Source organism: Python bivittatus, unplaced genomic scaffold, assembly GCF_059951505.1.
Source record: "Python bivittatus isolate LINGU-HERP-01145 unplaced genomic scaffold, Pbiv_v1 ctg000050_np1212, whole genome shotgun sequence".
Classification (NCBI taxonomy): Eukaryota; Metazoa; Chordata; class Lepidosauria; order Squamata; family Pythonidae; genus Python; species Python bivittatus.
The window spans coordinates 11,762,757-11,776,530 of record NW_028277033.1 but is presented as its reverse complement, the minus strand read 5'-3'; the positions used below and the strand labels follow the sequence as shown (position 1 = coordinate 11,776,530).

At 46.8% G+C, this 13,774-nt stretch overlaps 1 protein-coding gene across 5 annotated transcripts in view; it reads right to left on the bottom strand.

The window, feature by feature from the left end:
• ARID5B (AT-rich interaction domain 5B) overlaps nucleotides 1–13,774 on the bottom strand; it is a 164,778-nt gene that overhangs the window by 9,712 nt on the left and 141,292 nt on the right. For all 5 annotated transcript variants that reach the window (XM_088130006.1, XM_088130026.1, XM_088130018.1 and 2 more), the window contains one exon: nucleotides 12,723–12,820. In XM_088130006.1, the coding sequence (XP_087986132.1) occupies nucleotides 12,723–12,820 (98 nt within the window). The remainder of the gene's footprint in view (nucleotides 1–12,722; nucleotides 12,821–13,774) is intronic.

Below are 13,774 nucleotides of genomic sequence, written 5' to 3'. Positions count from 1 at the left end.
GCACTGAGAATGTTAGAAAGGCCCCATTTACTCCCAGAGTAATATTTACTCCCAGGTTCCGTCTGGGTGTGCACTTTTGCCAACAACAGTATTATAAAGCACAGTTCCTATGTTTAGGTTAATAAAATGTATTATTTAAGGGATAATTGCCATAACTGGAATGTGTAAACAGTCACACATTAAAAAACAATTTTTCTATAGGTAGCAGATTTCGGAACAGCACGGGGCAATTTTTTTGCCGGCAATAATACAAGAATAACATTTTCCAGTCCAGAGCAGAAACAGTAGGGAAGCCTTTGCTATCAACTGAGTTCCTGATTAAATTCATTGACTATGAAAAGCAAGATTATCCTTTGCAAAAAAAAAATAATCAAGGCAACTTCAAAAAATCCATACAAGCTGACTGAACAAATCGGAACTGCATTAATCCTCACTTAATGCAGCAATATATGACATTTAATTGCAACTATTCCCCCCTCCCCTTTGAGGAAAAAGAAAAGAAAAAACATCTGTGTAACTGAATGCGTGTTTAAATAATGCGGCCTCCCCTCCCGAGTTTTTCGCTTTCGGTATCCTCTGATGTAATGAAAAATTCAGCGTACTCCTCTGCGGCGGAAGTCAGAGGTCATCAAATCTATTACAGTAATGTAAGTCATCTGGCTCTCCGCCAGGCTTTTAGCAAGGCAAGGGAGGAGAACACGATGGAGCGGATCAGCCTTATCTCTTACAGTGAGTGAGATAAGACAGACCAGCAGAGGAAACTAGAGAAATCGCAGGAGCGCTTTATTGGGGAGGGGGACGGACGGGGTGGGTGCTGCCTCTGCGCCATCTTGGCTCCGCCGAGCGGATCATTCTATATTTCCAGTTCTAGGATCCCCCGGGGCCTCGCCTCGCCTCCACCAAAGGCAGAAACTTCCCATTAAAAACATGGATTTCGCAGCATGTAAAATGTGTCTTCATCACTGGGATTTCAAAAACAACGCGGAGATAAAAACGCATTGACACGCTCATGTCCTTCACCGGCCAACATTCTTTCTCCACCCCGTGGAAAAAGGGAACTCGTGCTTTGAAGTGATAAATGCAAAGGGCTGCTATCCTGATTAATGTGCGCGCCACACGACGGCTCTGAAGTCAAACCGTTTCACAGGAAACCGAGGCGTGCAGCTATTTACAGAAACCGCCATCATCATCACCACCATCGTTAGCCACCCGGAGTCCTGGGGAGTTGGGCAGCATACAAGTTTAAGTGACAATAACAAAAACAGCCCAAAAGGAAAGTTCCTTTTTCAACTCTTCTCTTTTGACTGACGCTTATGAAAAGGACCTGCCTCCTCACTGCTCCACCCCAGCCTCTTTGGTGATGCACAAAAGTGGAAACCACGCAAGGAGAGCAGGGTCCTGCACTACCCAGTTCACACCAAAGACATTTTAATAGCAGAATAAAAAGTGTGACCCAATGAAGGCCTTTGAGCCAGTGGTTAAACTTCAGACTCATCCTGGCCTCCGAGGGTTGCAAAAGGCGAATATTCTTATAGGTTTCGGCCTAGCAGGACTGGGTGAGCATTAGATTTGCTTCTGTATCGTGAATCGGGGCAGGAGCGTCATCAGCGCCAGATCAGGAAGCATCTGCTCTACCCTCAAGGGGCCAGCATTGGTCACTCAGTGGACCAAAGTCTGAAATCTAAACCTCAGCCACCTGCTAAGACCTATGCCATGATAACCCATCTCTGTGGGCCTCTTGTATTATGGAAAATATAAATAAATTAAATCCTAGAATTCAATGTAACAAATGGAAACATGATAAAGCAGAATTTCAACTGCCTATGGAAGTAATTATGTCTAAGATACAGAGGTAGCCATATGGAGATAAATAATAAATCATTAATTCTCCGCATGGAAATGATCCAAACCCTTAGAAACAGGATTAAGAAACAAAGAAATGTAGGTGCTCATTACTAGCCCTCTGCTTCTTCTGAAGCGCTCCGAAAGGGCACCTCTTGCAGACAAGCAACAGCAACAGATCGCTCCCCCGGAACAAAACTTGTTTTCATCTTATAAAACAGAATCAATTGGAAGATACCGGTGTTTGATCATTTTCAGTCAGCTGTACATCTTCCCTAATCTAGTGCTCTTAGAGATATTGATTTCAGCAGGTGGTAGCAACTGGTTGATCTTGTCTGTGCTGGAAGCTAAGCAGGTTCAGGGCTGCTCAGTGCCTGGATGGGAGATCGCCACCACTTCCCAGGGCTATAGGCTAGTGGGGAAGTAAAACACACACACACCCCAGAAAGAGGCAGTGGCAAATGACTAAATTACATGGGTGTGTCCATGAAGACCCCAGAAATCAAGCTCAGTTTCAAGGAGGCTTCATCTTCATTGATCCTGGAGTCCAAACAGGTTGGGGGTCAACTGTGACAGAGCTGGGGCCTGGATCAGGCTGACCCAAAGGCTCACTGAATAAGGACTAGGGTCCAGTCCCCCTTTCTCAGCCTGACTTATCACGTTCTTCTTGGGGAGATAAAATTGGGTGTGTCCCCAGGAGAGCCATGAGTTTAGAGAAATGACGGGACAGAAACTCAGTAAACAGAACTGAAGCAAAGATGGGATAACTGCTGGCTTAAGCTGATACTTTTTTCCTGAGTTTTTTTCCAGCATTTCTCATCTTACTAGATAATTTTCAATCTGCTTGGAGGAATCTTTAAACGAGAAAATTAAAATCACACAGATGTACAGTGATTTCTTGGTTTAAAGGGATTTTTTTTTCTACTGCTGGGTGTACACTGAATACATAAATAAATCAATACAATACAATACATTAAGTTGGGCCTTAAACAACAATTAGGTTGTGAGTGTGATGGCTCTTTACTTTAGGGTGCAGGATTCAGAAGGAGTTTCCTCCATGCCTAGTATCTTGCTGAAGAAAACTGTGAACAAAAGGAGAACTTTCACATTGCCAAATCTGATGGATCTAACTTCGGCTTTGTGGGACAGGAGCTGGCCTAGTTTCCGTTGCTTGAAGTGAGAGGAGGAGAAGGGAAGGACACTTTCTCTTCCACCCATTTTCCTTAAAAGGATGGGCAGGCTGCATGAACATGAAGCATTTTTCTTCTTTTCAGTCAGATCAGCACTGCTGTTTTTAAGAAAATCACTGCATTTTGCATGATTACTATTGCAGTGTGCTCACAGTGGACTAAACTAAAATAGCTCTATTAACTTTATTTTGAAATGTCTGTTTTATGTTTAAGGTTTATAACACATTGAAAACATGCATTTTGCTTTTATAGTTGGCCTATGGCTAATCCAGTATCCAGCCAGCCAGCCAATAAATGATAAATAAAGAACTCTCTTTTGTGTATTCAATTAACCTGAAGCCCATCATCTCTCAAGGCTGCCATGTTGGAGAAGGCTGCCTTAGTGTGTAAAAGCTACTTGGTCACGTGCAATTCTAACTGGGACTTTTATTATACAGTTGTTTTCTCCAGGCCTTCCCCCCCCCTTTTTTTTGGCCGGGGGGGGTAGAAAAAGGAAAACCTTTGTATTAGTTCCAGCCCAACCTGACAACACACCACCTTTAAGGACTCTGACAAAGTCTCCACAGCCCTGCAAAACCTCCAGGAAGAGGCAATCCGCTGCTTTCTCTAGCCCTCATCCTGCTCCTTCCAGCTTATGCCCCCATCTGCCACAATGCCCAGAGTCGTGGAATGGGGGCACCAGCAGAGACCTGAATCTCTGCAGGCCAGGTTCAGCAGGACGTGCGAGCTGCTCCCAGATGTCTCTAGCACTGCCATATCCAATTAATTTTTAAGCCCTGTGGATTTTATCATGATGTGCTCATTTTCCCGCTGACATCAGTGGATCTTTTATGTTATTCTTCAGTTCCTCTATCCCACATAGAGTGGTACCTCGGTTCACGAACTTAATTCGTTCCACGACTCTGGTCGCGAACCGAATCAAATTTTCCCATAAGGTTCAATGTAAATACGGTTAATCCGTTCTGACTCCTACGAATGTGGTCGCCAACCAATTTTGGTCGCCAACCGAATCAAATTTTCCCATAAGGTTCAATGTAAATAAGGTGAATCCGTTCTGAACCATATGTATTTTTTTTTTAAACCACAAAAATATGACACAAAGTACAGTGAAGAGAGAGAACGCTAACCTTGCTCGAGGCGACTTCTGGCGTGGAGGACAGGAAGGCGGGTGGGGAGGCGGTTATTGTTTGGAGGGAGAGTCCCCCTCGCCTACAGGAAGCCACGACCACGTGTCACAGCAGGGAAGATGGCCGCAGGTCGTGTTCGTCACCAGATGCGGAGCTCGCGAACAGAAGCAAAATTTTGCGAATGGTGCTGTTCGTGACCCGAATTGTTCGTGAACAGAAGCGTTCGTGAACCGAGGTATTACTGTATTTCTGCCATGGGGCTGAGTAGAGATACTCTGCTCTGACTCAGCCACATACATGTGGCTGGTAAACATCTGGGTAGAACTTGCTCAAGATACTTTCAGCTTAACACGCTCACAGCTGTTGGCCAGTGTGGATCAGAAGTTCACAGACTACCAGACTTACAAGTGACGGGCTCTAGGGAAGCAAGAGAAACAGACCTGGTGGCTACCATCCCTATCAAAAGAGAGAGGGGTCTGCTTCCCCTCTACCCCCAGGTAGAGGAAGGGCTTCAAAGCTAAACTCTGGTTGCCATGTGCCCACTCCTGGCAGCAAAGTGAAGTATCTCTTAGAAGAAGATCAATTTGGTTCACATGCCAACAAAAACCAGAGCATCTTTGATTGATTTAAATATGCAGTTAATATGGGCATGTTTCAATAGCCTCTTATTCACAAAACATTGTTCAAATTGAGCACGTCCATTTCTGGAAAGGCAGTCAGAGCTCCCTTTTATTCCTAGCAGAAAACTCTCCCTGTTCTTGTGAGCAATTTTACTATCACTCTCGTGGGAAAAGAGTCATCTAAAGCAGGAAGGCCTGTACGTAGAAGGTAGTTGCTGGATTCAGTCAACCAAATCTAGAACAGCCAGTTGATGTTAAAATGAAGTTGGATTAAAAACTTCGGATCCGTAGTGCTGCAAACCCCAGATGCTGAACCTGGAACCAGCCTCGCTGAGATTTATTGAGGGACCTTGTTTCTGGATAGGCTTCCATAGCAATGGTCTGTAAAGCAGGTTGCACACCGGATGAAAATCCCCCACAAAATCACTTGGTTTCCAAACTTGAGCCTAAGAGGGTGGCTGGAGCCAGCTCCACTTCGTGGTGACTGAAGACACTCAGAGAACATTGGCTAAATCCTGCCCGTGTTCCCTTTTGGGGCAGAATTTCCGTGGAAGCGCTCAGGGTCACCCTGTTCTCCTGCTGCTACTATTTGATCATGCCTTCTCCCAAACTGGTTTTTTACCTTCCTGGATTAGCCAAGGTGGGTGATACCCTCTCCCATCAAGGATGTCACATCTCTATCCAAATGGATATTGATTTAAACAGATTGGAAGATTCTTGGAATAATGATGTAAAAATCGGCTTTAAAGGGCAAATAACTGCATTCTTCTGTCACTAGATACTTTAATTTTAATGGGGTTTTTTTGTACTTAGAGGTGAGGGGAGAGAAACATAGTTGCAGACTGTTCAATAGTCCTTTTGTTAAAGCATCCATTCCTCACATAATTGAAAAAATGTCTGTTCATTCACATGCTTGAGAGTACAGTTATTTAATCTTAATGATAAAGCCCTGAGGATAGAAATGGAAGTAGAAAGCCTCTTGTTATCTATCGGAGTGGGACAAAACGCCAAGGCAAACAATTGATCCTCCAGTGCTTGCTTGCTGGGGAACCTCAGAAATGCCCAGGTCTGGCCGGAGATGGGGCCCTTCTCCCAGCTGGTGCCAAGGCCCAATCCAGTCGGACTGGAGGCGCAGGCTGATCAATACACGTGCTTGTGCTTGATAAGCTTTTATTAGTTTGCTCTTAGTTACCTAAACGCATCACTGCAAGAAGGCTGGGGCGGCTTTCGCTCAGTATAATAGCACAGGCCTTTTGTGCTGAAAGATGCAGTGATACTCCGATAGCACGAGAGTGTTTGAATTCTGCCCACGGTTGGTGCTGCGATGTCAGAAAACCACTTCCAACTTCCCCCGTTCTTAAAGCGTTTCTCTTCTTTCAAAAAAGAAGACCTGCCGGCTGGACACCGGCATAAACAAATAAATATGCACCCTGCTTTTGACAAATTAAAAAGGCCAAGAGAGAATAGGCAGACCAGCAGGACTGTGGGCTGAACGGGATTCACAGGTACGTGCGTCTCCAACAGACAGGAGAAGGAGAGGAGGCTCCATCTGCAAAGGACCTACTCCTCCAGCATTTGTATTATTCCTTTCTTCATTCCCAATTTTATACAAGATTGCCAAACAATATAAAGTGTTTTATGTCTGGGAACTGGCAAGGAAAATAAATGTAGGCTGCATTCAAATACTAAATTCCTCAGGAGGAAGCCCTATCAAATCTGGGTGATTTACTTAGAGCAACAGGTTGCTACTTTTTACAAGAGAACTTTCCCTTGAGCCATGCTGGATGTCTGGTGGCCTTAGGGCTCCTCCGCATCTTTCTCCTTGCAAGAAGGTGGACGGGGGTTGCCATGCCTTTTCCTGGGGTGTTTTTTGACGTCCCAGTCCGGGGTTATCTCTAAAACTTTAAACAAATCAACTTTTGGATCAGGATGTTGGCCTCTCTGGCATCTTCCATGACTTCACAGTGTAACACCATGACTTTGTAGCTATTACAGGACCTCCGTTTCCCTTTCGGCCTAACTTGGTGGGGTGGATAAAAATGGTTGCTGTTTTTCCTCAGGGTCAGTTGGACTCCTATTTCACCCACTGCAGATTCTTAGTGGCACCTGGGTGGGTTTTCTGGGAGTTTACTCGGTGCCCAAACCCTGCACATCTGGAGCAGCTGAGGATGTTGGGCGCTGGAAGAAGTTCGATGGGGATCGACCCGAAGGCCACGAAGAAGCCTCCAACCTGTGTTCCACGCTCTCCCGTCACACTGTGAAGGGTAATAAGCCTCTGGCCTTCAGTACGAAAGGACCAGCTGTTTGGGCATGCAGGGAGTGGCTAGTTCTCACTCCTGTCTGCAGACCCTGGTCCAAATGCTTTGGATGTTTTAAATATCAACACCGTTAACCAGCACCGGCACTGATTCCAGCAAGCAGGCAAAGAAAATAATCTTCCCAGAGCGAGTAACATTTCCAGGCACCCCAGATCCACAAAGCGCTAGTAGAGAGGAGTTGCAGAGTGGTGGGGCAATATTATGCAGTAGGATTACATGGCCTGACAATAAATTCATTATAATGCAAAGAAAGGCCTTATTTAGTTAACAAAATCTTCAGATAAGAGAAGGAATTTACAAGCCACTAAGATATATGCAAACAAACTGAGGTTGGACTTGCCCCCTGCAGTCCTAAGCCATCACACGATTGGGTTATTTTTCCTTTAGTTTGTTCTGTGAACCCAGCCCAATACGGCTTATTCAACAATCATGGTGGGTGAGATTGTGGCTTAGCATGAGGGCTGCACCTCTCCACGCAGAGTTTCATGCACAGCCCAAGCCTTAAAACCACAGTGTGGAGAAATCTACCCCAAAACCCTGGACCTTCTCCTACATCCTTCCAGGAATACAAAGGCTGAAAGGCAGCCTGTGTGGAATCAGCTTGGCTTGGCCAACAAAACCAAACCCTCGTGGGCTTTGTCGATGCCAGTTGACTGGGGGCACCTGAGGGGGTACCGTAGAAGGGAAACAAAGGCTCCCCAACATTCTCTTCTCTTGGGCTTTAGAGTTATATTGTGAATGTGACCCGAAATTTCTCTCGGTATTCCAATAGGCATCAAACAATTGATGCCTGCAGTCAACGGCACTTGATTTTAAACATCAGATTTAATTTCAATATTTCAGATTTGACAGATGGCATTTGACAGTTTTCATAAGTCAGCATGCAGTGGTGTTTAAGATTTGACAAGATTGATAACTGGCATGCAACAGTATTTAATATTTTTGTTTCACTGTTATGAACTGCTGTTTGACAGAATTGAGAGCTGGCATGTGACAGCATTTAGCATCTGCTGCTATTACTATTATTGTTGTTGCTGTTGTTGTTGATTTCATTTATGAAGTCTGCCAAGTAATAGTGAGAGATGCCAATAAACTTTAAGCCCTTAAACCAAATACAGAGTGAGATTTCATGGACAAATGTGCATATTACAAATGGGAAAGGCAGAATGAGCCGTGCCAAATATCTAACAAGTTCAGCTCCGCTTCCTTCTTTCTCTTACAACTCCTAGATCTCACTTGCATCCTAGAGGGCGGGGGCAAGAGAGGGTGGGCGGCTGCCCCATCCAGTCCCAGCCCGCCGGGCCAGGCGCCCTTCGGTGCATCTCCTCAAGAGCAAATCCTTCGGGGTTCAACTGCGTGTGTGCATGCGCGCGCGCGCACCCCTCGTTGCAGACAGGGGCAAGCAAAGGTGGAGCTGGATTACGCGGATTCGCGCCCTACGTTTCCGCGCATGCCTTTCTCCACAGGGATCCATCCATCCTTGGATCTCCAACGTGTTGGGTCAACGCAGGCTGGTGGTTTCCTTCTTTTGACAGGGTTACTCCGTTTACGCGAGTCCAGGTAGAAGTCCCGACTTCGCGCCCGAGGAGGTGAGGCCGCCTCTCTGACGGAGGCGCCGAGCCTGCTCTCAGAGGGCTCCCGTCGCCCGCGGAAGCCGCGTCCCGCTCAAGGGCCGCTCCGCCGCCGCCTTCAGACGACTCCCGGCGTTTAGGCTCCGGGCAAAAGCTTCCCCTCCTGCGGCAGAGCTAGGCGGGGCGGCCCCCGCGGCGCGGCGCGGCGGCTCCCTTATTTAGCTGCCTGCCTCCAGGACGCTCGTCGGAGCCGCCTCCTTTGCGCCGGACTCAAAGGACGGGAAAGGAGCCCGCGCTTGTCTTGATCCTGTAACGTCAGACGCGCGAGACTGAGACGGTGTTGGACGAATGGCGCGCGGACGCCCGGCTCACCGCGTGCACGTGTGAACCGAGATAGCGGGCTGCCTCCGAGGGCCGCCTCCTTTGCCTGAGCCCGGGGCCGGGGGAGGCCCCAGGGCTGCTTCTCCTTCTCAGGAGCCCGGGGGCGGCGGCCTGCCGCGCACGCCGGAAGGACGAGGACCCTGGACCGAAGGCAGTTTCCCCTCCCGGAAGGGCAGACTCTGCGCCCCGCCGACCTCTTCTCAGAAATGGCGAGACAGCCTCCATCTGAGGGAAATTTACCCGGTGGGGGTGGGGGTGGGGGTCTTCCTGTAACTCCTTTTCCCCATTGCTCTTTGTCCACCGATGTCAGCGGCGCAGGAACAAAACCAAACCCAAGCGATGATAGATTTGGCCCCGCCCACTGCCAGCACAGACCAGGCCGGGGCACTGCCTGGGGGGCCTTTCTTGGGGCACCGAGGGGGTCTTCCTGGGGTCCCCCCGAGTCTCTCTGGTTATGGCAGGCCTTGCCTTCACCCGAGGCAAGAGGTGGCGATCGTCCCAGGGCTGGGAAAATGAAGAAATCCACTTTGAAGATCTGCTGGGTGTATCTGTTTTATCCAACACCCTCCACACCTGCGTTTTCATCCTTATCCATACATTTTAACTATCTACTTCCCAGTCAATTAAGGGAAAAAGAAACCTCCCAAGATAGAAGATTTGTACAAGGGCTTAAGGCTTTAAAACACAGCTTTTCTTCTTCTTAATTACAGTTTGTTTAAAAATGTTGAGCTCCCAGATAGATGACAATGTTTTCTTTATAATCTGGTGGCTGTTATTTTTTCTTTAACTCTCTGGAGAAAAAAAAATCACTGTTTATTCAGAGAAATGAAAGTCAGCCATCATGAATTTTGCACACGGAGAGGTTAAAGAAAAGGCTCTGGAAGGAACCCCATCTGATTTAATATCGTTATTCAGATAACACATTGCAAAGAATAACACGGGCCTCACTAGCCCCAAAGCGCGATGCTGCTCCGCCATCCTGAGCCCCATCAAGCGATCCAGGGTGGCGAAACGGCACACGAGGAGGCATATGTGCTGGGGGGGGGAGAAACCCCCCCCCCCCGACGCCTCAGCCCCACAACGCAGGCACGCGCTTGGGTTATGTTACGTGATCCCAGCGGAGAATTAAAGCCGCGCAATCAAAATAGCACCTTGTGCGCTCTGTGTGTGTGGAATTGGGACCATAACAACAGCTCCTCTGTGGGAAAACGCCAACGCTTTTTATATGGGTAATCATCTGTAACTTGAGCAATTAAGTACAGTACTAATGGACCATGGGCAAGAGCTGGTACAAACGCTAAAACCTGACAGAGATGGATAGGTTTGGAAGCCAAGCCTTCTGATGAAGTGTTTGCGCTGACTTAAGCCAACCAGAGGCACGGCTGTGGCTAGATCACGCATTCGTGGACAGTCTATGATTCCACAAAAACACCCATTGAATCGCCTCCAAGCAACCTGCACTTGCATTCCTGCGCTCATTAGGAAGGCAGGAGAAAGCCTCTGACGTACATCCAAAATAACACTTAGGAAACTCGCAGCCGCACTGCCTGGTTTTGAAAACGAAAATGTTTACTGGCAGTTAGCCACAGACAATTAAAACAGGAATATGCCAATAACGCGTTCAAATAATCTTCTGCCTTTTTGGAGGGTGGAGCACAGCCTGCTTCCACAATGGAAGCAGTGTGTGTGTGCGCGCGTGCATGCACAATTTGAGGGTTAAAGATTGAAGGGGGGGAGCAAGAGGAGGCTGGCTTGGAGAGAACAGGAACTGGAGGTCAAGCTCCACGCCGGCCATGATTCTTCCTTGTAATTTCGGACAGGAAGCCGATGTCCTTCAGCCTCAGGACTGAACCCCCCTGCAAGTCGGGGGGCTGTTCCCTTCTAATTCAGATAATTAAGAAGACTTCCGGTTGAGCCTGACTTCTCACAAATACATGGCGGCACTTTTGTGAGGACAGCAGAGGTTTGCCACCACCTTCCCCGAGAGCTTTTCTGACTCCCACTCCCCAGGCTAGCACGCGCCCTTCCTGGTGGTCTCCCATCCACTTACTAAAGCCAATCCTGCCTGTTGGGGATCAGTGCAGGGGATCCAAACAATGGCCAGCAAGTCACTCAGATGCTCATAACGTTCTACGCATTATCCCAAAACTGGTGGTCGCCTCAGAGCTCAGTGTGGGGCGAGCCGGAGGGCCAGCATCCAATCTCCCCTCAGCGGTGGAAGCCCTGGGGGCTCTGGGCAGTCGCTCCCTCTCGAGCAGCCTACCTGGCACGGATGTTGCGGAAGGGAAATTTCCATGCGCATGCAGCAGGATTTAAAATGAACAAAATAAATACATCCTCCTTGCTTCCTGAAATTCCTCGTACTTTAAAATTAGCTCTGCAACCTATTAGGGAGCTGGCTGGGTGGATCACTGCACCCACGGCAGTTCTTCCTTAGCCACGTGCTGTCCTGGGGGGCCAGCAGACCCTGCTGCACCTGTGGGCGATCTGGGGAACGGCACCCCCACCCCAGTTACTTCCACATCTGTTCTGGTGGGACGCGCACGGAGGCGGGAGGGCCCCTTTACTCATCGCGAGAGGTCAGTCAGGAGAAAACTCGTGAAGGGACTCTAATTTCATCCACAGGTGACAACGCAAGGCTGGCCTAGGATGGCGAAGGCCTGAAACCCGAAGAAACCCGAAGGGCGCCGACAGCCCTTTCCTAGCGATGTCAGTGCTGGACGAAACCACCATCTACTTATTTCCCAGGCAAACCAGATTTCTAGCCAGACCAGACCGCCATCCCGGATGAAGACCGACACCTCGCTCGGGCCTGCCGGCCGACGGACTGAGGCTGGGCAAAGGCCCTCCCCCCTGGCCGAAAGTCCCCGGCCATGTGCCGTGCGGCCAGGCCAGCGCACGCTCTCCTGGCCCCTCCAGCGACCGGCTAGTGATCTGGAGCATGAGATCACCCTGTTCCTTTCGGAGCTTGAAAGTGCGCATGTTTTATTGATGGCCGTATTTTCTCAAAATTCTTTTGAGAAAGCAGCACAACCGTATCATGTTATCTGATATATGCTGGATACCCAAGCTTTGGAAAGTATTATTAACACAGGGTATAAAATCAATGCTTATAAAACTGCAAGTCTTTTGCATTTCAGAAAGATAAATTGTTGTTAGCCGCAGAGGGAAGAAAGAGAACATTAAAAGAATAGGGAACCGTCCCATCAATCTGAACGAGTATGTATGTATGTATGTATATATCTCATACAAGTTGAACAAAACCAGCTACTGGTTGCTTCATACACACACACACACACACACACATAAACACACACAATTATTTTGAAAAGACAATACAGAGCCAATCAGATCTTTAACATTTCTTCCATTGGCACCCTGTTGATTGTCTTGCTTATTTGTTAGAGCTTCAGGTTAAGAAAAGCTGTTTAGAAATGAAAGTCCAAAACTGAAAGAAATCAGACACCCAACAGTTTGTTTTCTGACTTAAGGAACAGACACAGGTTGAAATCAAAGCCTATTACAGGATTAAATTGGTGATGAGGTATTTACAGTGATTTTATAAAGAACCCTTCTAGGCTCCCCCTACCCAATTCTTTACAAAAGGCTTTGAAGGCTCTCCAGTTCAATTGTTCTTCTTTATTACACAAACATTTCATATTTGTTATCTTACCTTTCATAATGTCTGCGTGTACATGTAGCTGCACTGGTGCTCCCAGGGTTTCCACCTAATTCATCATAAATATGTTTCCATTGTCGACGGGCTGTTATCTGCAAAAGTGGCAATGGAAAATTTAATCTTGCATCTTCACAGATTGTGTGTGTGTGTGTGTGTGTGTGTGCAGCGTTTTGAGTTCACAGCAATAAATGCGTTTGTGAGACATTTAGAAGAGCATGAAGCACAAGCCATAAACCCAGTGCAGAACAAGCTGAACATGGATTCCTACAGCAAACAACATTTTGCACATTTATTTCACCTACATCTGTTTTTTTCTGGAATTGCATTTTATTTCTGTCTTGTTAGTAAGCAATCTGACTATTTTGTGTATGCACTTTCTTGAAAAAAGAATTTTAGTCACTGAGAGCATTAACTGTTAAAATGCATTCAGAGAAATCCCTTGGTAAATTATGAATATGAATCCCAAACTCAGCGCAAATAATGATTACAAAATTATTTTATTGAGTTAGTGACAAGGAGCTGACTACAAACCCTCAATCCATCACATTCTCCAGTAAATCCATATAGAAATATAATCTGTGTAACTCTATACATTACAAGCTGTTTATTTTCACTCATCTGGGTCAGTAAAATATATAGATCAAATGGTAATGAAATCTAAACACTAAGATTAATATCTGAACGATGTCCTACAGTTGGCTAAATAAAATAAAACAAACATCTGATAACATGTTAAATTGCAAGCTATGACTTTTATGTGTACGATCTTTGTGCAGGAAATAGGATTAATGGAGAAACAGATGGAAGATGTGGCAAAGTAACTGAATGTGTCTTCATTATTTTATACAGTCCAAACTATTTTAAAATAGGACAGGAGGGGAAAAAAGCTTGATATAAGGCATGCGTAACAAAAGAGGGAGAGTGGGAAATGGCAGAGAAGCGACTTCAGAAATGATGGGTGAATTCAGTTCTGTTTTCAGTGGGACTTTTTCCTCTGGGGAGCAAAGATTTTGTATGGTTAACCCAATGATCAGAACAGAACCAAG